General features: G+C 29.0%; 1 protein-coding gene across 1 annotated transcript; it reads right to left on the bottom strand.

Moving 5' to 3' along the window:
• Positions 1 to 4,628: 4,628 nt before the first annotated feature.
• LOC133694390 (gibberellin 2-beta-dioxygenase 1-like) lies at positions 4,629 to 6,577 on the bottom strand. The gene is made up of 3 exons (XM_062115896.1): positions 6,001 to 6,577; positions 5,521 to 5,869; positions 4,629 to 5,088 (listed from the first exon to the last, which is right to left on the bottom strand). Exons 1-3 carry the CDS (start codon positions 6,399 to 6,401, stop codon positions 4,840 to 4,842), a joined length of 999 nt encoding a protein of 332 aa, XP_061971880.1. The 5' UTR covers positions 6,402 to 6,577; the 3' UTR covers positions 4,629 to 4,839.
• Positions 6,578 to 23,957: the final 17,380 nt, after the last annotated feature.

Below are 23,957 nucleotides of genomic sequence, written 5' to 3'. Positions count from 1 at the left end.
AAAAACTATTTTTTTAACCATATGAGAAAAGAAAAATATACTATAAAAAAATCAAGTTCAATTAAAAAAAAAACAACCCACCAAACCTGATAACTTAAGTTGTTAGGTGAGGTTCCAAAATATAATTTATATTATTCTCTAATACACTAGCTCACATCACATTGTGCTTAATTTTTATCAAATAAATAGGGATGGTAAGATTCGAGCTCTTGACCGCTTGGTCATCAAGACTTTGATAGCATGTCAAAGAACCATCTCAACTCAATAGCTTAAGCTGTTAGTTGAGGTCCTAAGATATAATTTATATTATTCTCTAACAACCTTGGCAAACATGTAAACCACGCTAACCTCATACAAAGATAAAATAAAAGGAAGCAAATTATAAAACTAAATTTTCAACAATCTCAATTTTAAAAGATGAAATCCAAAAAAAATAGATTTTTTTAAAAATCATAAAAAAAAATTCAATAACAAAGAAAAAAGAAAGCAAAATGCTATGGTTGTTGGGTGAACTGTTGTTTCCCCACATCTTTTAATTTTTGTTACTGTGTAAAGTTTAATAGCATGAGTTTTCTCAAAAATTATTTTTTTAACTACATGGAAAAAAAAAGGGCCAAATTCAATTAAGAAAAAGACAACCCACCGAACTCGTAAACTAGAGTAACTTGAGTTACCTTGGTAACCCTGTAAATCATGTTAGCCTCATGTAAAAGCAATATAAAAAGAAGCAAATTACAAAATTAAATTTTCAACAATTTCAATATTAAAAACTAAAATTGAAGTAAAAAAACCACGTAATCAAGGAAAAAAAAACAATGGGAGAGATACTATAGTGTTTCATGATAACGGCCAAAGCTAAATTATATTTTATTGGCATTTATCTAAAAACAAATAAATGTTATGAAAGATACACATTATTATAATGGCATTATATATTATATAACTCTAATGGTATTTCTTTTAATTTTAGTGACAATTGTGGTAAATCTTTACCCACAACGATATTTTACTCAAATGTTGGAATAACTATATATGAAACAATTGCTACTAAAGTCTGGATTTATAATGATGGATTGAGATTGTGTTTTCTATATGAACTTGAATGCTTGAGAATGCTCATTTAGTTACGTGGAATTGCTTTAACACAAGGTAAAATGTGATGTGATGTAATATTTATGATAAAAAAATCTTTAATGGAGTCACTTCAGTAACATAACTTCTTTAAAAATCATAATTACCAATAAATATCTTAATGATCTTAAAAGATATTTCTCTATTTGGGATTGAGTCGTTGATTTTTTATTTTTTTATGTGAAAATTATTAAAATAATATTTTTTTATTTTTTAATATTTATTTTTTATATAAACATGTTAAAATAATTATAAAAAGATTATTTAAAATTTAAAAATTATTTTTCAGAAAAAACACTGCCCAGCAGAACAAAGTAGCTGAGGTGACGGCATCCGTGACGCACGCAGACAGATTAAATTAACCGGAGGAAGTAGCTGAGGTGTGTAGTTGAAAAATGATAAAAGTAGACAGTTTTTTCATGTAGCTCCGCCCGCCCATGGTTGCAAATTGCAATTGCAATCTCAGAATGACGTCCAATGTTCGTGCTGAAATCCCCCAATTTAGATATTAGGTGCTGATGGACTGATAAAAGTAGAAAGTTTTCATGTACTTGGATTGGATTGGATTGACCATGGAATATATCATCATCATTGGCATGTTTGGGGACGGTGTTTTACGCAATCGTTTTGTTTTGTTCAATCATTTGTTTAAAATAAAAATTAAATTTTTATTTTAAAATTATTTTAATATAATATTAAAAATTAGTATTTTAATGTATTTTAAAATAAAAAACAGTCCTGCTAAACACTCGAACAAACACTTAATGAAAGCATGCTAGACAAGGGAGTGTTTTGTTTTTTAAATCCCGTCTTTTTTATATTATTTTTTATCTAAAAAATATTAAATTAATATTTTTAGATGGTTTTTAATGTATTGATACAAAAAATTAAAAAAAAACTAAAAAAATCATCTTAATATATTTTTTAATTAAAAAATACTTTTAAAAAGCATAATGCATTTACCCGACACGCACGTGTAGAAGTAGGGGAATTATTTTGGTTAATTATTATCAATTAAATAAGGAAGAAAGGAAAAAGAATTGCATAGTTGCAGGATATGTGTGCAGAACAGAAAAAGATATGTGTTGAAATTGGACATTATTGTTATTCAGAAAGGTTCTTCTTTTATAGGCGCAGGAGAACTTGAGAAGAAGTGTCTTAATCTTAGCCCAGAGAACAAGAAAGGTATGGCTATGTAGATATTTGCTTCTTCTTCTTGTCCCGTAAAGTCACTTTCTTTATTTTATTTTATTTGTATGTATATATGTAGATATTTGGTCCATTGAAAGAGCCACAAAGATTTTTTTTATATATATAATTATGAGTGTTGGGTTAGTTTATGCATACCTCGATTAATCTTTCGAGACCCTGAAATTAACGATCATGTAAGTTTCCAATGACCCTGAAGTTTATGACACTTGAATTAATAATTTCTAAAAAGTAAATTTAAAACCTGACTAGTTGAACTACATTTCTTGAAATTTTATTATTATTATTATTATTATAATAGCTAGCTCACTCTTCGCTATCTGCATATTGCTACTTCTAGAAAATGAAATGGTGTATATGTTTGCTTTGCATTCCTTAAAAATTTAAAGTTACAAGATTTGTTTTCAATTCCATTACAATAAACAAGTGGGAACGGAACATCTCAATTATTTTCATTTTTTAAAAATTAAACTTGCAAAATTTGTCCAAATCCCGTTAAAATAAATAAATAAATATATATATATATATATATATATATATATATTAAAGAAATTTTACGGTACAAGAATAATTAAAGCTATCGAATGGGAAAAAAAAAGGTTTATGAATAAATAATTAATAACAATAATTTATTTGAATTTTAGATTTTAACCATTGCAATAATTTCATGCTGAACGTATTAGAGTTGAGAGATAATGAATGACGGAAACCATTTTTAAAATTTAAAAGCTTTAGTAAGTGTCATGTTGAAAAGATTTAGAAGAATTAGCTATAAAGTTAAGGATTCTGAGAGAACTACCCGTTGTTTAGTATTAGATCCAACTAGTGATATTTCCCCTAATTATATTTTCTGTGCGCTGCCGACAAGAAAAATTAAAGTTAATTTTTTATTTAATCATAAAATAATAAAATATACATTATGGTAAAGATGATGAAAAAAATTATAGAAAAAATTATTTTTTTATTAAAATTATTTTTTCAAATATTTGTAAACTTTTTTGTTTAGACAATATATATATATATATATAGTAATGAACACTTTATCTTAAAAATCTACATATTAGGCTAATACAAATCATCATAAAAAAAGCTTTGACATAATTGGATACTTACTTAAATAATATTTTAATAGATTGATTTAAAAAGAATTTTTTATCGAACAATAAATAATTAAGATAAAAAAATATTTGAAAAAAACAAGGCACATCCAAGCTTAACATTCCAGTCTAATCATTCATAACTGAAAAACAAGGTTAGGCCGACATGGGCTTGGAAGGTCAAGCTTATAAGCTTGATTGTTATTCTTTTTCTTAACATTTATCTTTTCTTTTAAATAGTAGATAACATTTCACATATTTGGATATACAATAGATCTTATTCTAATCTACTTATTGAGCATCTCTATTAGCAAGAAGTCATAGAGTTAAATACAACCTTTAATAAAAGATGAATCTAATGACATTAAAATCAAGTTTTTTTTATAGTTCTGAAATGACCGACAAAACATCTTCTCTTTCATCTTTTTTTTTTCAACAACTTTATTTTTTTCCTCTCAAAATCCAAGACTAATGCATTAAAAGTTAAAGTTTAAGACTAAAACATGAAAAGATTAAAATTACAAGGATAAAAATACATGAAATTTTTCTATTTTTTTATGTTTGTTTGGGTGTTAAAAATTTGGTCCATGTTGTTTCTATTTTTTAAAATTGATAAAATTAAATTTAATTCTACATTGGATATCAATTTAATGGTAGGATATTTTTTAACATCGTATAAGTTTAATTATGCAACATCAAGTATTAATTTAATGATAAGACATTTCACCATGGAATACAAATTTCAAAAGTGGAGTTGATACAATTGAATTTAACAATCTATGAGCCTTTTTTTTTGTGTTTCAAAAGTGTTTTTAAAAAATTTAATTTTTTTTATTTTTTTTCTTTGCTTCCAATTAATTTTTTGATATTTTCAAATCATTTTAATAAAATAAAAAATAAAACAGCATCTATAAAAAATCAATGATGATTAAGCTCTCGAAGAGAGTTAAGATTGAAGAAATTTGTGTTTTCACTCGTTTCATTAAATTTTAAAATAATGGCTCAATTTTTTTTTTTCTATTAATGAGAGCATCTAATTAGTTCATCCCTTGTTGTACATATAAAGGCATAATCTAAAGATAAGTCTTCCCTCAAGGTTTTTTTTTTTTAATCCAAATCAACACATGCATGTCTGCAAATGACCCAATCTCTAATTAGACAATTAATTAAGGTTTTTTTACAGCGGCCGAGGAAGCTAAAGTAGTTTTATTAACAAGAAAAGTGATTACATGAAGTGTGGAAAACAAAAATTGGAGAGAGTCAAGGAAGACCAAAGTAAAAACAGAAAATACAAAGTATTGATTCCATATACGTCTAATAAGCCTTTCTAAACCCTTTTTTTTTTTTTTTGACGTATTTGACAAGACCATTTACCAAACATACGAGACTTGATTTTGTGTGCTTACGAGGCTGCTATTCTCTCAAAGAGGACAAGCCTATTATCAGCCAATCTGGAGCTGTAGGCAGATCTTTTGTACTCGAACCATGTAAATTCTTTGTACAAGCTTTCCTTTCCCTTTATGAGCGAGGGCAATGGAGCTATTTTCTCACTCAAAGGTGGTCCACCAAAATAAATCATTGAAACTCTAGCTTTCATGCTGTTGGTCAAAACCCTGTGCCTGACACTCTTAAACCTCCCATTAGTCATAACCTGCAAAGCCACCCACCAAACCAAGATTTACTCCATTAAATCACTACATTCAATGTATGGAAGGAAGGAAGGAAATCAGAAGTTTCCCACTCTTTTAGTTGACTTCGACTATTAGGATAGCACACAATTTCACTAAAAAGGACATTGGAGCCGATCCCTTAAACGTGTACGGAAGAGGGTTTCGCTCTTAAAGTCACCTGACATCATTCCATACATCTCCAGCTAATATCATGTTTCTTCCAAAAATAGAAGGAATTTGAAGTCTGAGGCTACCCTTCAACGCCTCAATGTCTACTAAGGTGTCGATGTAAAGAAGAGTAGAAAAATTAGACGGGCAAACTGTTGGGATGACACCGTTAGATTTTATTGGTACTGGTTTTGTGGAGCAGAAACTTGTTTTTTACAGTATTGAAAACAGCAGTTTTGATGTACCTGTAATGAGTCACCAACATTGACAAAAAATGAGTTCTGATCAGGTGGAACTGAAATCCAGCTGCCATCACTGAGAGAGATTTGCAGGCCAGAAGTGTTGTTGGATCTTAACACAGAAATGATTTGTGGGTCTGTATGCTCTCCAAATCCAATCATGTTTTGGTCAGTCAATGCTTCAATTTCTGGGCATGGAGGGTAGTGATTTAGCCTAAAAACAGAGTCACTCTGTTCATCCATCAAAAGTTTACTAAACACATTTCTTTGTTGAAGTTTTAGACCATCAGCCATCATTTCAAGAATCTCACATGCCATTTTCTTCACAGCTGATACATAATCATTTAAAGCACACCTGAAACATCCAAACCAAAAGCAGAGTTAATTAACAGTTTTTTTTTTAAAAAAAAAAAAACCATGATCACCATAACTATGGTTCCGTGGGTAAAAAATCAAATTTTGATTGATTTTGTTAGAGTTTCATACCGAAACTTTTCTGGGTTGTCACCAAAAACTGAAGAGAACCTCTGAGAAACTGATTCTTGATTAGTGGTTAAGAGAAGGTATTCTACCCAGCCCACATCACCATTTTGTCCAATGCTTTTGTTACCATAGCCAAAGGGGCTAGGAGGGCCTACTTTTTCTTTCTCAGAGAGCGGTAATGAGAAGAAATTGACAGCTTCAGATTCCAGCTTGGATATGAATTCCATAGGCACTCCATGGTTGATTACCTTGAAAAATCCAAATTCCTCGCATGCCTCAACCAGTAGGTGCTTGGAGTCAGGTTTTGAGAGGTCTATTAGAGGGATTCCAGAAAAAACTGTGGTAGGTTTTCTGTTTCTTATAAACGAGAACTGTTCAAGAGCTGGCTTGGACATAAGCACCATTGTTGTTGTTGTTGTTGTGTGGAAGCAGGAGAGAGAGAGAGAGATCTCGGTTGAGTTGATGGAATGAAATTTGTTAAGTCTTTGTACTGAGAGACAGATGGGCAATTTGCCTTTTGGGTTTCCTTGGCTATTTATAGAAGTGGATTTGCAAGAGAAAGAGCCCAATTTGAAAACCAAAGTTACAACCTTTTCCATTTATTACTCACTCATCTTTTTAATGCGTTTATATATATATATATATATATAGACACACACAGACACAAACACACACCCATGCTGCTACGAGGAAAATTCTTTTTCAAGAAAAAGTTACAACCATGTAAAATAGGAGGGACATCGTAATCTTTCACAGCAGAAGTCTAGTCACCAGTCGGGACCTCCCCTGCTAAATTAGTTGATTGGTAATAATTATTTTTAAAAACATTTTTCTTTGAAAATATATTAAATTAATAAATTTTTATTTTAAAATATTATTTTTAATATTAATATATCAAAATGACGTGAAAAAATTTAAAAAATTCAAAATAAAAAAAGGTTTTTAAAATACAAAATAAATGGACTAGCATTTATAAGTATTGTAGAGATTAGTAACTGTGTTTTAAAATGTTATTTTACTGTGAAATACATAAAAATAATATTTTTTTATTTTAAATTTTTAAACAAATAATAACTAGAATTACCAACTCATCTCAAATTTCACTATCGTGGAATAAACATAGCGGGCATTAAGAAGGGCATTATCACGTCAAAAGGACTGTTTAATTTTTATACTTATCCATTGTTCTTACCACTTATACCATGATGCCTTTTATCTAGGTAGAAGTAAATAATTGAATGGTTGACGAAGTTTTTGATCTATCCTCTTTTTATTATTATTATTTATTTGTTTAAATCGAATGTTGAGATCATTATATAGAAGAAATTGTTTCCCTAAATCTAACATCTTATCTAGGAGATATGTTCTTAAAAATTATCCCATGAGAGAATTTAGTTTCTTATAAATTTAATAATTTTTAATTCAACTTTATAAATATAAATATCTGGTAAAGGCTTGGTTTTTATTTATTTATTTATTTAAAAAAAGGCATTATCCTTGATAAAAACACGTTTGTTTTTCATATAGTGTTTGTTTCCTTTCATATAGGCTAAGCCGTAGAAAGATTCCATATACTATTAACCATTCTAATCAACACTCTCTTAACAATTTCTTTTAAGTCATGAGGTTGAATTTATACACTTTCTCCTAATTCCCATTTAGAAAATCCATTTAAAAGTATTGTATTTCTCCATGGAAATCCCAATTTATTTAACTAAAGTTTAAAGATCATTAATTTGGTTGATTGGAAAAATAATAATAATAATAATAATCTGAGCATGTTAAAAAAGAAATACAAAGAAACAATCATACAAGAGGATGTGCCCATCCCAAGCAAACTGGACAGTATTTGTTTTTGTTTGTTTTTACATTTTAAAAATGTTTTTTGAAAAAATTTAAATTTTTTTATTTTTTTTTGTTTTAAATTAATATGTTTTTAGTATTTTCAAATTATTTTGATGTGCTGATATAAAAAATAATATTTTAAAAATAAAAAAATTTGATGCATTTCCGAATAAAAAATATTTTGAAAAAGAACCGCAACTACTCTTTCAAACATGTACGAGTCTCATAAAACTGACATGATTCTCCACTCTACTTTACTTCTTTTAGTGAATTGTCAACAAACAAATGAAAAATTATTTAAAATATCCTTTTTTTCAAGTGTGGTAATAGTTTTTTGCATGGTTTGGTAAATTATAATTTAAAAGTAAAAAAATAAACCAAATTCTTTATTTTTTTTTTGGTTACATTTTGGTCTTTTTTGAAGTTTGAATCGTGGTAGATGATCGTCTTTCTCTTCCACGGCCTACCAGCTACCACAAGGATATTTTATTTGCTAATTACTAAATATGTGGATCGCAAGCTTAGACTTCAAAATCGTGCCAATATTGACAGCAACCTATTCTTTTCTGTGAGTCTGCATTTGCTCCTTACGATTTTCCTCCTCCTAGTTTTAATCTAGAAGTAGTGGAAGAAAGCGAAAAGCTATTTGTTTGGGTTATCCATGTCTGAGTTGTTAACTAACATATCATCAAACTCATCAACTTGTAATAAAAAAGTTGTGTGATTTTCTTGAGAAAGTGATAGAAAACTCAAAATTTCTTGGGTGTGCATATTTTTTTTTATGAATAAACACACTTGATTGAGTTCTTCTATAAAATTCAAAACCAAATTCTTTTGTTACAGTCAAGTGGATAGTGGTATAGGTGTTGGTGTGGAGGTTGCTGCTGGGTTTGTGGTGGCGTGGTTTATTGAGGTGGATTTAGGTGAGGTGTAGATCATTTATTGAATATTTTTGGTTTTCGAATTTTGATTTGATAAACTAAATAATTTATACTGGGCTTTGTTTAAGATGTTGACTTAGAATTTTTTTATTTTTAATTCTCAAATTTAAGTGATTTTTTTCTATGATTAAGTATAAAAAAATCATTTATATTAGATTTTGATTTAGGTGGCTATGTTTCCTGGCGACCAGACAATTGGGTTATTTGTGGCGGTGAGGTTGCAAAGAAGAGGAGTTGGGTTGAAGTGAGGAAAAAGATGAAGAGAGAGGGGAAAAAAAAGATTTTGGTTGAAGAGAGAAATAGAAGAATTGCATTTCTAGGACATGAGTTATTAATATACGGGAGTGTTTTCATCTTTTTATTAAAATTCTATAAAATTTAAAAATATTAGCGGAATGTTCCATCCTTATAAACATGCTAATTATATTGGTATACAAATCACCAATAAATTTATTGATAGATATAAACACGCTAATTTTTGAAATATATTATTGGGAAATATCTCGTCACTCATATCATATCTACCGATAATTTAATTGGTGATTTTTATATCGATGAATATAACGACAAATTATTTTAATCGGTCCTTACAAAAGAGGTCAACTAATATTTGTCACCAAATTCATTGATGAATATTACCGATGAAATTTAGGTGAATATTGTTGTCAGCAATATTTTTGTATGACTGATGGTTTCGCCTATAGAACACCAATGAATTATTATGTTGGTGACTCCGTGAGGATGAATCGAAGCAGTTTATAACTTTTTGTAATTCTCCAATGAAAATATTGATCATATACCAATAGAATTTCCATTGATCTTTAATAAATTGTTTTAAAAAACAAATACTAGAAAACAATTTCACAATAACATTAAACAACATCAAATAACTAATTTAAATTGAAGAATAAATTTTTTATAATGTAAAAATCAATCACAAGCTCTAGCTACACGTGGAGGTGGAGGTGGAGGTGGAGGTGGAGGTGGAGAGAGAGGAAAATGTAATTGAGGTCCATGGGGGTGGAGGATAATGACTGAAAAGTATGTTTCATACTTTGTCATGATATCTTTTAGCTTCTTTTCTTATGCTTCATACTTTACTTCCCATTTCACCAACCCATTGTATAACCAACAACAGGTGACGATTGACCCAGGATAGATTATGGGGTGCTTATAGTTGAGACATTACAACTCGATCTCATATCTTGAGCCATAGTCATAGAGATATTATAAACTTGATTTCTATTGGGTTCACCAGTTGCTCTAACCTCCAACCACAAACCCGGAATGTATTTTGGATGAGTTGAAGCGTTCTCTCCATGTTTTGTGTATATGACGACGTTATATTGTTCTTGCACCATAGAAAAAACAAGTAAGAGATATGGATGCAAAAATATTAGTCCAAACAATATACAAAAAGGTTTCGAAGTCTATATAGAATAAACACCTTTAGTTCAACTATCGATAAATTGTTGTGCCCTTTTCTGTCTATCCTCCCTGTGTATATATGTTTCCATATACAACTCTATTAGAGTACGCTTGCATGCAAGCTTTGTAGCTAGTAAAATAAATTCATCGGTTATTAGTTAAACACAAATAATAGGTACCATTTTTACAAAAACACTTGAATTTAAAATAGACTCTCTTACTGAAAACTTTGCATGGTTTATAAAATAAAGATACCTACTAATATGTTTGCTAATAGAATTATGAGTCTCTTTGTTTATGTTTAAAAATACATTTTACATAAAAAAACATAAAAATTCATCGGTTTTTTTTCTTGATGGTTTTGAAGTGTTGATTTTAAAAATAAAATAAAAATCTAAAAAATTGTATTGATATATAAATATGATTTAAGAGACGTTGCCTTGTTCATTGAAATCATAGACATTCTCGAATTTAAATCTGGGTGGGCATCTGTGATTGAATCAACTTGCAACATTGAGCAATTATTTTCATGTCAGGAGAGAACATATTCGAATATTAAGAAAAAAGAAAAAAAAAATATTCCATTGTTGACTGGTCAATCCAGGAGCGTGGGGCCTCCAATCAAGAAGGTCGTTGAGGTTTAAGATATAGACCCCTCAGAAAGATCCTTTTGTACCCTTTCTTTTATTTTTTTATTTTTCTGTTTCGATTGAGGGACAGTAGACACACGTGTTTAAAGGCCAGCCTCCGCTCCAACAGTCTGGTTATCTATTGCGCTTGGATGGCCTCGACACCTTCCCATCTTTATCTTATATTACGTGTCATTCTCTCGTTCCTACCTTTCTCTGTCGGTCAATTACCACTCGAGTTAGTCTACTATGCGATCATTCCTACTTTAGTCACCACGAACCTTCCCTATCCTTATCACATCTATGCATATAATTACTTTACTGTTACTGTTACTGTTACTGTTACTGTTACATGATTTTTTAGAAAGAAATTGCAACGTGAACAGTCCAGGCTTTTTTTTTAGTCAACTAAACTTTTTTTTTGTTTTCTTTTTCGTTTTTGAACCGATCATGAGAATAATGTATTTATTTTTTGTTTTTTTTTCACCAATTCATGCAATTTTTTGTTTGAGTGTTATGTGTCGTTTTTAAAAAATAAAGTTAGGTATAAACCCTCCATGAGCACCCAAGCTTATTTGTTTGAGTCACGTGTGAGGGCTCTTTTTTGAAGACTATATAAGCACGCTGCTAAGTTTATTATGTAGCCATTGTTTTTTTCTAAAAATAGAATTATTTTTAAATTAATTTATTTAAAATGATATTCGAACAATGATACAATTATTTCATAGCTTTCAAGAATATTTTAGCTTTTTATGATAATATTTATAATTACTTTACAAATAGTTATATATGAACAGATAGGACAATTATTTAAAAGTTTTGTTCATTAATATTCAATAATACAATATTTTTTCGTTATTTTTTATTGTATTTTTTAGATTGATTATTCTTAGATTTATTCATACAAATATGTTAAAATGATTGATTCATGATTTTTTTATTGGAATTTACTTTCATAATAATAATAATAATAAGTTTTATTTAAAAAAATGTTTCAAATAAAAAAAAAACATGTTTTGTTTTCCCAAAACATAAGAAAAAAAATACATGAAACAAAGAAATAGTGTTTTTTATTAAAAAGATTATTTTGTTGCTCGTTAATTCTAGTCATTATAATTTTGATTGATATTTTTTTTAATTATCATTAGTTTTTGTTCAATAAACCATGCTACTAATAAAATGACATGTTACTATGAAGAAAAAATATTACATGAATGCGAGAAGACAATTTTGACTAATTATTTTCCTCTAGATTTTACTAATTTTTTTTTAATAAATATCTATTTTAATTATTATATAATTAAATAAAAATAAATTTTAAAAACTGCCTTGTATTACAACATCAAATATTTATTTTTGCATCTACCATTTATTTTTTACAAGGTAATCTTCTCATTTTAGTTTTTAATTTGAGTTAATCATTTTTTTATAATTTATCAATTTATATATTTTTAAATTTATTTTATTAAGTATATACATTAATTTTTTAGTTTTTAATTAAAAAAATTATGATGCTGGAAAAAGTATTAATAACGCTGACTTCCACATATATTACTTTACTTGGTATCCTATCTCTAGCGTAACGTGGGTGCATTAGCTTGTTAATATATGTATATATACGCACGCGCCCGTGACACTCACTATAAATCACTTTCTTCTCTTCTTTTGGGTCGCATCCTCTTCTATCACTAACATCATGATGATATCCTAAGTATATATTTCCTTTTTTTTTTTCTTTTGATGTAAAATATTTGGAATTTTATCAATTGATTGCTTCGTTCTTTTTTTTTTTTTTTCTAGAGAAGAAAGGTTCAATTTGTTTATTAACTTGTTGGCCGCCATGACATTTCATCATTGAAGTTTTTCCATTGACTTTTTTATGTCATTGTTTATACAATGATAGTCAAGTTTTTCCTTTTTCTCCCTATTTATATGAGTGGGATTTGACTTCAATTCTTTTTTAATTAATTGTAGTTTCTTAATGTTATTTTATGTCATATATAGGTTACATTTTTTAATGGTTGAAATTCTTCAAGCTATGCCATGGGCACAAATTATTTTTTATTAAAACAAATATTTAGGTATTACAAACAAGTTTTTTTTATATGAAAAGAAAAATTTACGACTTAGTTCATAGAACTAACTAGGTCAAATAAGTTAGTTTCATTTTAATTAGAGGATAAAAAAAAATAGACAACTAATTCAACAACTAAATAAAAAAGGGATCACAATAACCTGTAAAAAAAACTATTTTTTGAAAAGAGGATAATTCCTAGCCATTAAATATGGAAGGACAAATTAGGGTAAAAAATAACCTAAAAAATCAGCCCAAATCAACTCGAGTTAACATAACAAATCTGTAATCCTGATAATTAGGGTTGAGCCAATCTGGATTATCCTACTAAACCCACGATCAAAGTTATAAGATCAGGATAATCTTATAGAAAAAAAATGATGAAAATCACAAAGCAATTTTTAAAAAAAAACCAATGTTAACTTTTGTTAACTTTCCAAACCTGTGACTCGGGTCATCCTGCGAGAAGTATTCTATCTAGAAAAACCATGAAATTTAATTCTTAATCAATCAAATGTTAAATAAAAAAATTATAAAAAAATTAAAAATAGCAATTAGAAGAATGAGGATCAGAATTGAAATACAAAATAAATTTTATCTTTGATTAAAGGGTGAAATTAAAAAGAAAAATCATTTTAATAAAAAAGACCTAAAAAATAAAAAGAATTTTTTATTTAAAAAAAGAAAAATCAATTCAATAAAAAAAATTAAAAGAAAATGAAAATGAAAAAGAATAAAGATCAAAATTGAAATAATAAATACAAATAAATTTTTTATTTAAAGGTGAAATTGAAAAGAAAAATCAATTCAACAAAAAGCTGAAAAAACCAAATCAAAAGAATAAGGACCAAATTAAAAAAATATATATGAAAAATTAGGCTTAAAGGATGAAATTAAAAATAAATAAAATTTTTACAAAAAAACCAAGAACAATAATTAAAAATCAAAATAAAATGAACCCACATTATATTGTAAGCTGTTTCTTTTGTGTTTAAAAAAGATGTTCTAGTGTTGCAATAGCATTCAAAAAAATCGTCTCCCAATCTTGATTTATTTTTCTAGCAATATAAAAAAAAAATACTATAATAGAACTTCACTTATCGAATGAAACCTGTATTGACACCAAGAACTAGTTTTTTCTTAGCCAGAATATGATCAACCAATAACTTTCTTTTTTTTTTGGTTGTTTTTCAATAATTTTGTCTTTCTTCTCAAACCTAGAGACCAAAATGTAACAAAATATTTAGGACCAAAATATTAAATTGTCAAACTAAAGGGATTAAAAATGTTTTTGGCCCAAATATTTATTGAGTCGTAATCATAACTATAACGATATATGCCAATAATTATAGTAAAGGAGAATAAAAATAAAATTCAGATGTTGGTTGCTTGCAAGATATTTCATGAGGTTGATTGATGCATCTACCGTCTTAAAAATCAGATTGTAGGGGGGACTCCTCTGGTTCCAGTAAGGGTGTTCTCATTGTAGCTTTCCTCTACCAATTTTTTTTTTTTTTTGATCCACCATTACCATTTATCCCCCAATCTCTATCCTCCCTTCAATCATCGTCAATTATATGTATTGAAAAGCCTCATCAATGATGGCATTGGATCTGAATGGGTCCCCAATTGAACATTGTACCAGTAAGTAGGTTCAACTGAACTTTGTTAGCATATGCCTTCTGGGATTCAGGAGAGGCAGCCCTACCATACCACAATGATGCAAGGCTCTAAGTTGAATATGGAGTTTTTGATTTTGTCAATGTAATCCGCAAGGGATAAAGATTTTCTTGAAGTTTGAAAATCATTTTCTTTTTGATTCATATGAGTTGAATTAGCGAAATTGAGTTTCATGGGTGAATCTGACAAATTAATGATCCTTTTTTTTTTCTTTTAAAATGAGGACATCATTGGGTGGGTACATGTGTTTTTGACCATGAAATTAGGTTTTATCAAACTAATTGCTTGAATAGTTGAGAATACTGATTATGACGTGAGTGCTCATGTTGAGTTTCTTAATCAAGGCGCTCGTGACCATAGTTTTTTCTTTGAAGGAACTGTATGCAATTTGAAATCTTGAACTTGGAAATGGGGCGTGCACGAACCTGCCTATAAGAAGACGCTTTGTGACACAAAATATTTTAGTGTTATCATCATATACTGGACCTTTAGTTTAGGGGCATGGACCTCTTTCCAAGCACGCTCAACAGCTCCCATTAACTTCATCATGCTGGCTAGCTAGACGCGAGCTTAAACGGGGTCTAGATAATAATGTCCGCGCGCAGTCTAAAAGCATGCATGGTATGTGGTCAATCTACCACCAAACTCATCAAATGGCTACTATATAGCTGTGGAAATAATCGAAGAACAGTTCGATTACAGGACATGTGGGGGTAATTGAAGCACATGCAATCCTTGGAATCGTGAAGGCCCCGCCCCCAGTATCCACAACAGAAGATGCACAAGCTGATCATACGCGCACCACAATTGTCGATCCTAGCTACATTTTGTGTATTCAAATCATCATCATAGAGTACAGCAGAATAAATTGTGTATGCATGGTGCGTTTTCAATGAATTGGGTTGGGGCACCAACAGCTCATCTACAGATGTGTTGCATGCGGGCTGGATTGAATTTGATGTGACCCTGGACCAATAGCCACTTTTACAGTTGCCCTATATTGTATTGGTAATGAGGTAAGCCTACATGAAATAATAGAAAGCTATGAGAAAACTCTCAAACATTAGAGATGGAGAATGGCATCCCCCCCCCCCCCCCCCCCTCCTCTAAAATCCTGGCCTATCTCCCCTAACATGACAGGAAACCTGAGACATGACCTGACTGTCACTAAATTTCTGCACTCAGAGGCGGCCATCGTGGAGAATAACTGGTTGTTATCATGATACTATAAATTTTTTACCACGTTAATATGTACGAACAAGTTAGAAGTCCGAGTACGAATTGATTTGACGTTACCCGGAAGCTTTGAAAATCTGGTCCGCGACTGGAAAAAAAAAATATGGGTTTCATGGTTAGTTATGAGGAGATTAATAGCCTCCTAGAGGAAAAGGAGAGGACAGATGTGTATGGTGAATGGGCCCTAGAAGTAACGTATGAGAAAGATCCTACCAAATTCTGCTTTAATGGAAGATTCTCTCCAGAAGTGATGATGGAAAACGATGGGGACATTGGGAGGTCCGAATTTCTCTATAGTCAACATTCATCAATAGATCACACTTGGTCTAAATTGGATTTTACAATATCTGAGTATATTGTGTACTTGCTATTGAAATTTCGTTGACGAAGGAGAGAAATCATATGCCTGGCTCATCATCATGGTTCCTTTAAATTAAAACGTATTTGATTACGAAAATACTTTTTACCCCTCTCGCATGGTTCTCCTTTTTGTTTTCCTTGTGTTTCCCCTTTTCTTTTCTCCTCTGGACTGTCAAGAAATTTATAATTGGTGATAAATATACTTTTTTTTTTAGATTTAGAAATTATTGTGATGGTAAAGTTAATAATTTGTATAAAAACTTGCTATTAATAAACTTTAAATTTAAGAACATGATTTCCCCTGAACTTTTTTTTATTTTGCTAAAGAAATGATGAGTTATTTTCTCTTGAAAACATAGAGAAAAGAAAACATCTTTTTATATAATATTAATGTTGATATAAATAATTCTTATATCAACATTAATATTGATTGAAATACAAAGGACCCATATGAGATTTTATATATTATTTTGTACGTAACATTAATATTGATAGGAATAGTCCTTAATCGATATTAATGATGATTGGAACAAGACATATCTTTGAAAGGTTTTTATATGCCTATAAGTGTGAAAAAAGACTATCCTGGATTCTTAATATTTTATGTTAAGGACAATAAAGTAGTCTTATGACATGGAATGAGACTTATAAAGACTTTCAATTTCAATATATTTGGACCAAGATAGATTCTAAATCCAAGAATGTTAGGTTTGATATCTTACTACACTTACAAGTACTTGGACTCAGCGCGTTGCTGGGCTCAAAAATATTGGATCTAACATCTTGATTTTAAAATTGAGAGCATGTATAAAATGTTGTTAGCTTTAGTTTTTCTTCAACACAAGAAAAATGATGTCTTGTGTTGATAATAATTACATTCAAAATTATCAATTTATTACGGCTTTGTAAATTCAAAACTATATCTTTAGATTTCTTTGATGTTGGATATGTTTTTTTTTGCATAAAAATTATTCAAAACTAGAATTTTCCAACCGCTTGAAATCTTAAAACTTGGTTTATGCATTTTTTTTAATTTACATCCAGGCCAATTTATTTTCTTTAATGATTAAACTTGGTTCCTGCCAAACCTTTTGCTTGATAATTTCTATTATTATTATGGTTTACCTTTTCATGTCTATATTCTGCTTGTTTTTATTTTATATTTTTGGATTTTTTTTCATTTAATTATACGTATAGGTTTCATAATGTTTTACATTTCTTAAGTATTTTTTAATTTAAATTTATATAAGTATTATATGTTTTGCTTGTATTACATGTGTATTATAATTAAATATAAACTCTATAGGGATGGCGAGACTCTATAGGGATGGCTAGCGATGATGACAATTTTTGTGTTTTATCTAATTTGGTATTTCACTATGTGTTAAAGGGTTGCACCTTGAATGTAAAACCTCCCCCTACTCCTAAAGATTAGAATCCTACTTGCTTATTTTCCAAAATGCTTGTCTGTTTATATATTAAGTTCCTTAATAATTTATCATAGATAAATAAATAGTTAATGTATTATTTTATTTTATTTTAATTAATATTTACAACCCATTTCTTTTGATTTGTGTACCTAGATTTGTATGTTTGAGGGTGTTCTCGGCAAGATCCTTCTGAGTTGTTGCTAAGATTTTTCATCTAGCTACTACTTGATAAGTTAGATCTTTTATAGGGTAATAAAATTTATTTTTTGACATTCCAAGATCAACTTATGTTGAGAAAGTCAGAAAAAAGTTGTATATCTCCTGTTAGCTTTCTCCTAAGATTAAGATAGCTTAATTTAGATAACTGTAGAGAAAGTTATGCCTAATTTACAAAGACATGCTTATGACATTTATGGTAAGGAAATTCTTTATTCTTACAATAGAAAATTTCACTTTCCTTTCCTTTCTTTCCCAAAACATGTATAAAAGTCAAACACACCTTTTTAAGATAAATTTCCTCATTTAATTGGTTGTTAAATAAGCTTTTTCAATATCACTAGCTTCAATCCAATTTAGGTAATGTTTAGATCGAATTAAATGATTGAATGCTTAGTTTTCACTCAAAACCCATGATTTCATGTGTCATAGCCCAATTGTTGACCCCATTAAATATTAAAAAAAGACAAATAATATTTCAATAAAAAAGTTTAAAAAATATATATTACAACAAAAATATTTCAAAAATGATGAGAAAACAAAAAAGACAAGAAAAATGCAATTAGAGATGAAATTGAGAGAAGAAATTGAGAAATGTGTTGAATTTGGTTAAATAATTAACAATTAGATAACTAAGGACTAAATTGGAAAAAGACACTAACATACAGAGACCATTTTAGAGTAATCAAGGATGAGATTGAGAATAAATATTGTGAAAAAGGTTAAAATTGGTTGAAAATAAAGAAATTGAAAAACCAAAGATCAAATTGAAAAAAAGGGAGGAATTAAGGAACCGCTTAAAAAAAAACACTTCCATTTAAGCAAAACAACACCATTTTATTTAAGTGAAACAATGCTTTTCAAATAAATGAAATGGTATATTTCACTCATTAACTTAAACAAATTAGAAACCAATGACTTCTTTGAAAAAAGCACTAGACTTGGGGAGTCTTAATTGATTTTATCTCAATTAAGGACATCCAGGCTTAAATTAAAAGACCAAGGATTAAATTAGAGATTTCATGATCCGAACGACTAAAACCCTAATTTTAAAGGTTTAAGAAAAACGATGTCGTTTTGGTCACGATTCTCCTATTTTGGCTGATTGTGAACCACTATTCTGGAAATAATCATGGAAATTTCAACCATCACTAGACAAACAGCAACCACCATTCGACATAGGAGCTTTCCCCATATAAGGCTATGTTGCATTTTTTTAATGTTTATGCCCCTACCTGCAACGTGGAAGGCCTCAACATCTTGTACAAAGGCAATCTTGTGTGGTTTAGTAAAATTAGACAGTATTACATCCAAGTTTGGATCGATGGTGGGAAGGCTACATGCCACATAATCAAGCACGTTTTGATCCTAGTTAAAGACTAGCATCCCCTATATGGGATCTATGGCTTGGTTAGCTTCAATGACCTCTTATTTGCCACAATTAATTCTTGGAAAGCACACCCCCAATTAGCCATTTTCAATCAAGTTCTAGCTATAAAGTTCCAAGAGTTTGTTAGATATCAGGAAAGGGAAAGAAGAAGAAGAAAAAGAAAAAGAAGAAAGGAGAGTGGTCCCCTAATAGATCAGATTCAAAATGAGAAACAATCCCCTATGATATAGTTTGAAAAACCACATTTAAACCCAAAATTGGTTTCACAATCACTGGACCTTTTGAGGCTATAAAAGAGGTATTTTTTTGAAGCTTAAAGAAAATACTAGAGATGATAAAAAGCCACAAAAAAAAGAAGAAATATTGAGAGAAAACTAATCAAACAATAAAAAAAAAGAGAAAAAAAAAAGATATTGTTAAAAAGGAGATCAAAAGTTGCTTTGAAATGACTAATAGAATTTGTTCAAATCAAGCAGAAATAGGTAAAAACTAGTTACAATCATCTCTTGAAGGTATATTACTCAACTTGATGGAGGGGGTAGAACTCATTGAAAATACCCCTTCCCTTTGCATTTTAAGATTTGATTCATTCATTCAAGTGTTGTTAATGATATTTTTGAATTGATTCAACCATGTTTCAAATTATTTTTGCATATATGTCCAAGTTGCTTTGAATGGAAGTTGTAATATGGTTGTTAGTTCATGTGTTGTTAATTTAGTGTTTTATAATGTTTAATAGATGATTATTGATATGCTTTTGATGTTCGAATACTTATTCTTGATGCATGGAAAACATATCTTATGGTTTGATGATTATATCCAAAAAAGAGACATATAGCAATGCTTAAACTTTCTGTGTTTTTGTTTAGTTTTGGAAGTTCATATAGGTTATTTTGATGTTGAATGAGCTTTTAGATTGATAAAAACAATATACATGTATCTTGACAATAGATTATAAGCTTTGAATCCTATGCATTTTAAGGTTTACATGTTTATTGTTATTTCTAAAGGCTTAAGCATGTGTACATAAATGTATGTAACTTATATGAATAAGCCTTTATTCTAAGTTTTAGTGCACTTTTTGGATTTTAGCATATTCTGGGTTTTCGGGTTTAACATTCTGCATTTTTATAATATGTAGAATATTGCTTCGGGTCCATGATTTCCATGTTGTTTTGATCATTTATTTGTTCTTACACGTGCACACAAATTTGTTGATCACTAATCTAGGATCCTAAAGGTTTAAAAACACTGAAATCTTGGCATTTGATCTTTAGTTCACAAAATCAAATAATCATGACGATTAATTGTTTGTTGTGATAATTGAACCTCAAATTCATGTTTGAACGATGATTTTACAAGTCCCTGTATATTTGAGTTAGTGAAATATGGTCTAAAATTGAATCTGTATTTTTGGATTTATGTTGACATGTTTTTTGTGTTCTTAATAAATTCTGAGTTTTGATCCATTTAAATTTTAAATTTATAAAAAAAATGTTTTTTACCTTGTTTGATCGGTTTTCATCACTTTAGGGCCTTATTTTGTTGGTTTTAGGTTGAGTCTACCAAGCCCAACCCATATGACTAGGCCAACCCATAAAACTTTAAGGTCTTGTTAGTCTGTTCCAATTTTACAAGGGAAAAAACTCATTTTTCTTCCGTTAGGGTGTGTATACATAATAAGGGCTACAGGCATGTTTGCTCAAACATGCCTTTAGCTTTGATTATGTATTCTTCTCTTTTGTATTCTGATTCATTGTCAAACAAACCTTAAATGATTTCTAAAAATTCAAAAAAAAATCAGGGATCATTTTAAAAATATTTGTGAGTCCCTCACATGTTTTTTCAACTATTTGTTTTGTAAACTTACATTATAAAATACTGATCTGATATTAAATACACATACTTTTCTTTAAATTTTCAAAAAAATACAAAAACAAAAACCAAAATTCCTTATTTTAAAAAATACGTTTTTATCTGTGTGTATAAGGCCAAATTCTAAAACTTTTCATGCATATGTTATAAAAAAATTGCATTTTTATCATATTTTGAAAAATAAAAAAATCAATTAATGGGTATCATAACAAATTTGTGATTATCCATTAGGATTTAATCAAAATTTCAAAAATACCATAAAAATCAATTTGTTTAATTAATAATTTAGGTATGAATTCTTCATTGTAATACATATTCCCGATATTAAATTAAATGAATTAAAAAAATAAAATGTTAAAAATTAACTGTAGACTTTAATACTTGGGAGTATAAAATTACACTATAAAGTATACCCCGATGTATTAAACATACAAAATAAAAATAAATACATCATTAAAATTTGACCCTTAGAATAGTTAGATTTTAGCTTGATAAAATATAGACCTCTTTATTGAGGGAGATCTGTCTTGAGCGCACAAAGATAAAGACCTCCTTACTGAGAAGGATCTACCTCAAATTCATAAGATAGGACTCTCTTTACCGAGGATGACCTTTCTTAAACCTTAGACAAACCAACGAATAGAAAAATAACTTACCATAAGTAGGGTGTATTTGGAGTGATGTATCTTCTTTATGCACACTAGTCCTCTTACTTAGATTCTTGTAGACCAGTAGGTTTTCTAGTGACTATAATACCAGATAGAGACTCCTGAACCCTTTAAATCATAATTGCATAATTAATCCTAACACATCTAAAATCCTTTTGATCTAAGAGAAAGATTTGTCATTCGTAATTGTACACACCACGATAAAATATATAACAAATTTACTATTTTATAATTAAATGATTAAACTAAAATTAGAACTCCATTTGTCAATAACACCTTAAGCTCCTTATGATATTGTCATTTTCTAATCATTATTATGATGAGAAATGATATCACTCGTACAAATTCATCACATATATCTTTTACATACAAATATATATGTTTTGTTCTTAAAATTATATAATAACTATTGTAACTCAATTTTTTACCTATATTTTTGTTTATATTTAAAAACAAAATAGAAAAAAAAAGAAAAACAATAATATATCTTTTTAGTAATTATAGTTCATTTTAATCATTTCATTAATTTTCTTCATTTCTTATTTAATTTTTATGTGTAAAAAAATCTTGAAAAATACAAAAAAAAAAGAGAGAAAAAAATACATGGTTGGGGTTGAAATTGGACCAATAATTGAGTATCACGGCTAAAAGAAGAACGTTTAGGAATTTTTAAGCTATTATTGAGGGTTTAATTAAGGAAGAAATTGAAGAGAAGGCCTTAAATTGATTTAGTTTGGCTAGAATAAAAAAATTAAGGTTCAAGAATGAGTTTGGAATAAATAATCAAGTTAGAAAATCAATTAAAAGCTTAATTGAGAGAGAGAAAAAAATTAAAATTTAAAGTTAATTTGGCTTAAAAATGAAGAACCGGAAAATCAATGACCAAAGTGAGTAAAGCGGAGAATTTATAGGACATATGTTATTTCATCAAGGGGCTGAATTGAAATAAATAAAATAGAAAGCATGGAAATTAACCAAAAGTAAGAAATTAAAAGATCATAAATCAAGAAGAAAAAGACACCGAAATAGAGGGATTGTGACGAAGTTGGCACAGTTAAATTAGAGGAAACACCTAATTCTGATGGAGAAGAAAAAACGACATTGTTTCACTCTATGTGAAACGGTGCGTTTTGCTTGAAAGAGGGAAGAACAAATGATGAAGCTTGGAATGAAACGACGATGTTTTATCCTAAAATTTGTAGGAATTTTGGGCATTAAAAAAGACGTTGGGAAAGCTGGTTCTCATGCATTGTTAGTGTTTAATTTTGATTGGCGGCGCGAAAACAAGAGAAACATGGTCTCTAATTGTTGGGCAAATGTATGATGAGTATATTTTGATCCTAAAATTATATAATTACGCCAACATTTCCTTAAATAATATCTTCCTATTATGTTTTTTCTCTTAGAGCTTAATGATGGCTGTCACTTCAACCCTTGGATGCACTCACCTTCTTGATTCGAGCATTAACTTCAAGAACACAAATAATATTTTGCTTATGACATGGTTCCATCTAACCCAGCTAAACCAAAGTCCGATTGGTTTTGTCCGAGTTTAACCGATCTATAGCATTTTTATTTCATTAGTAAGAGTCGAATGAATAAGGATTTGGTTTTGCTTTTTCAATCTTATTTGCTGGTCTGATAAATATAGATAATAGTCCGTGTAATACTATAATTGACTTTTTAGATAATATAGAAAAATAAAAAGCCTTGACGGAAAACAGAAAAGAAAGACGAAACCTCATTGGAGAAAGAGTCATGTTAGACATACATGATACTTTTAACTAAGACTCAAGAAATGATGAAAGGCGTTTTTTTTTTCATTTCTGTTATATTTGTTTTTTTCATTTTTGACATCACACTTTTTTCCTTACAATTAATGATCAAAATATGATAAATAAATGAAAAAATTAAGATAAATTAATATACAAAGGCAAAACTTAAAGATAGGGGACCAAAGTTTAAAACATGAAAAAATATCATATTCAACCTAGAATTAGAGCTACAAAAAACATTTTAGTCCCTTTATTTACTTTCTTCTATCACAAACCTTTAGTTTTACAAATATTTTGTTTTGGTCCAAAACTTTATTTTTTTTATTTTATTTTTAGTCACTAGCGTGAAAGATGAGAGAAATAATCATTGAAAAAAACAAAGAAGAGAAAGAAAAACATTGATTGACCACATT

This window comes from Populus nigra, chromosome 1 (assembly GCF_951802175.1).
Source record: "Populus nigra chromosome 1, ddPopNigr1.1, whole genome shotgun sequence".
Taxonomy (NCBI): Eukaryota; Viridiplantae; Streptophyta; class Magnoliopsida; order Malpighiales; family Salicaceae; genus Populus; species Populus nigra.
Note: the sequence above shows the minus strand (reverse complement) of the source record. Positions and strands in the feature narration are given on the sequence as shown.

Excerpts from the sequence above, each read along its gene's own strand:
- LOC133694390 (XM_062115896.1), bottom strand. The coding sequence starts at position 6,401 with ATGGTGCTTATGTCCAAGCCAGCTCTTGAACAGTTCTCGTTTATAAGA. Across the intron at positions 5,870-6,000 it reads GACAACCCAGAAAAGTTTCG|GTGTGCTTTAAATGATTATG; the intron begins GTATGAAACTCT and ends TGGATGTTTCAG. Across the intron at positions 5,089-5,520 it reads ATGTTGGTGACTCATTACAG|GTTATGACTAATGGGAGGTT; the intron begins GTACATCAAAAC and ends GTGGCTTTGCAG.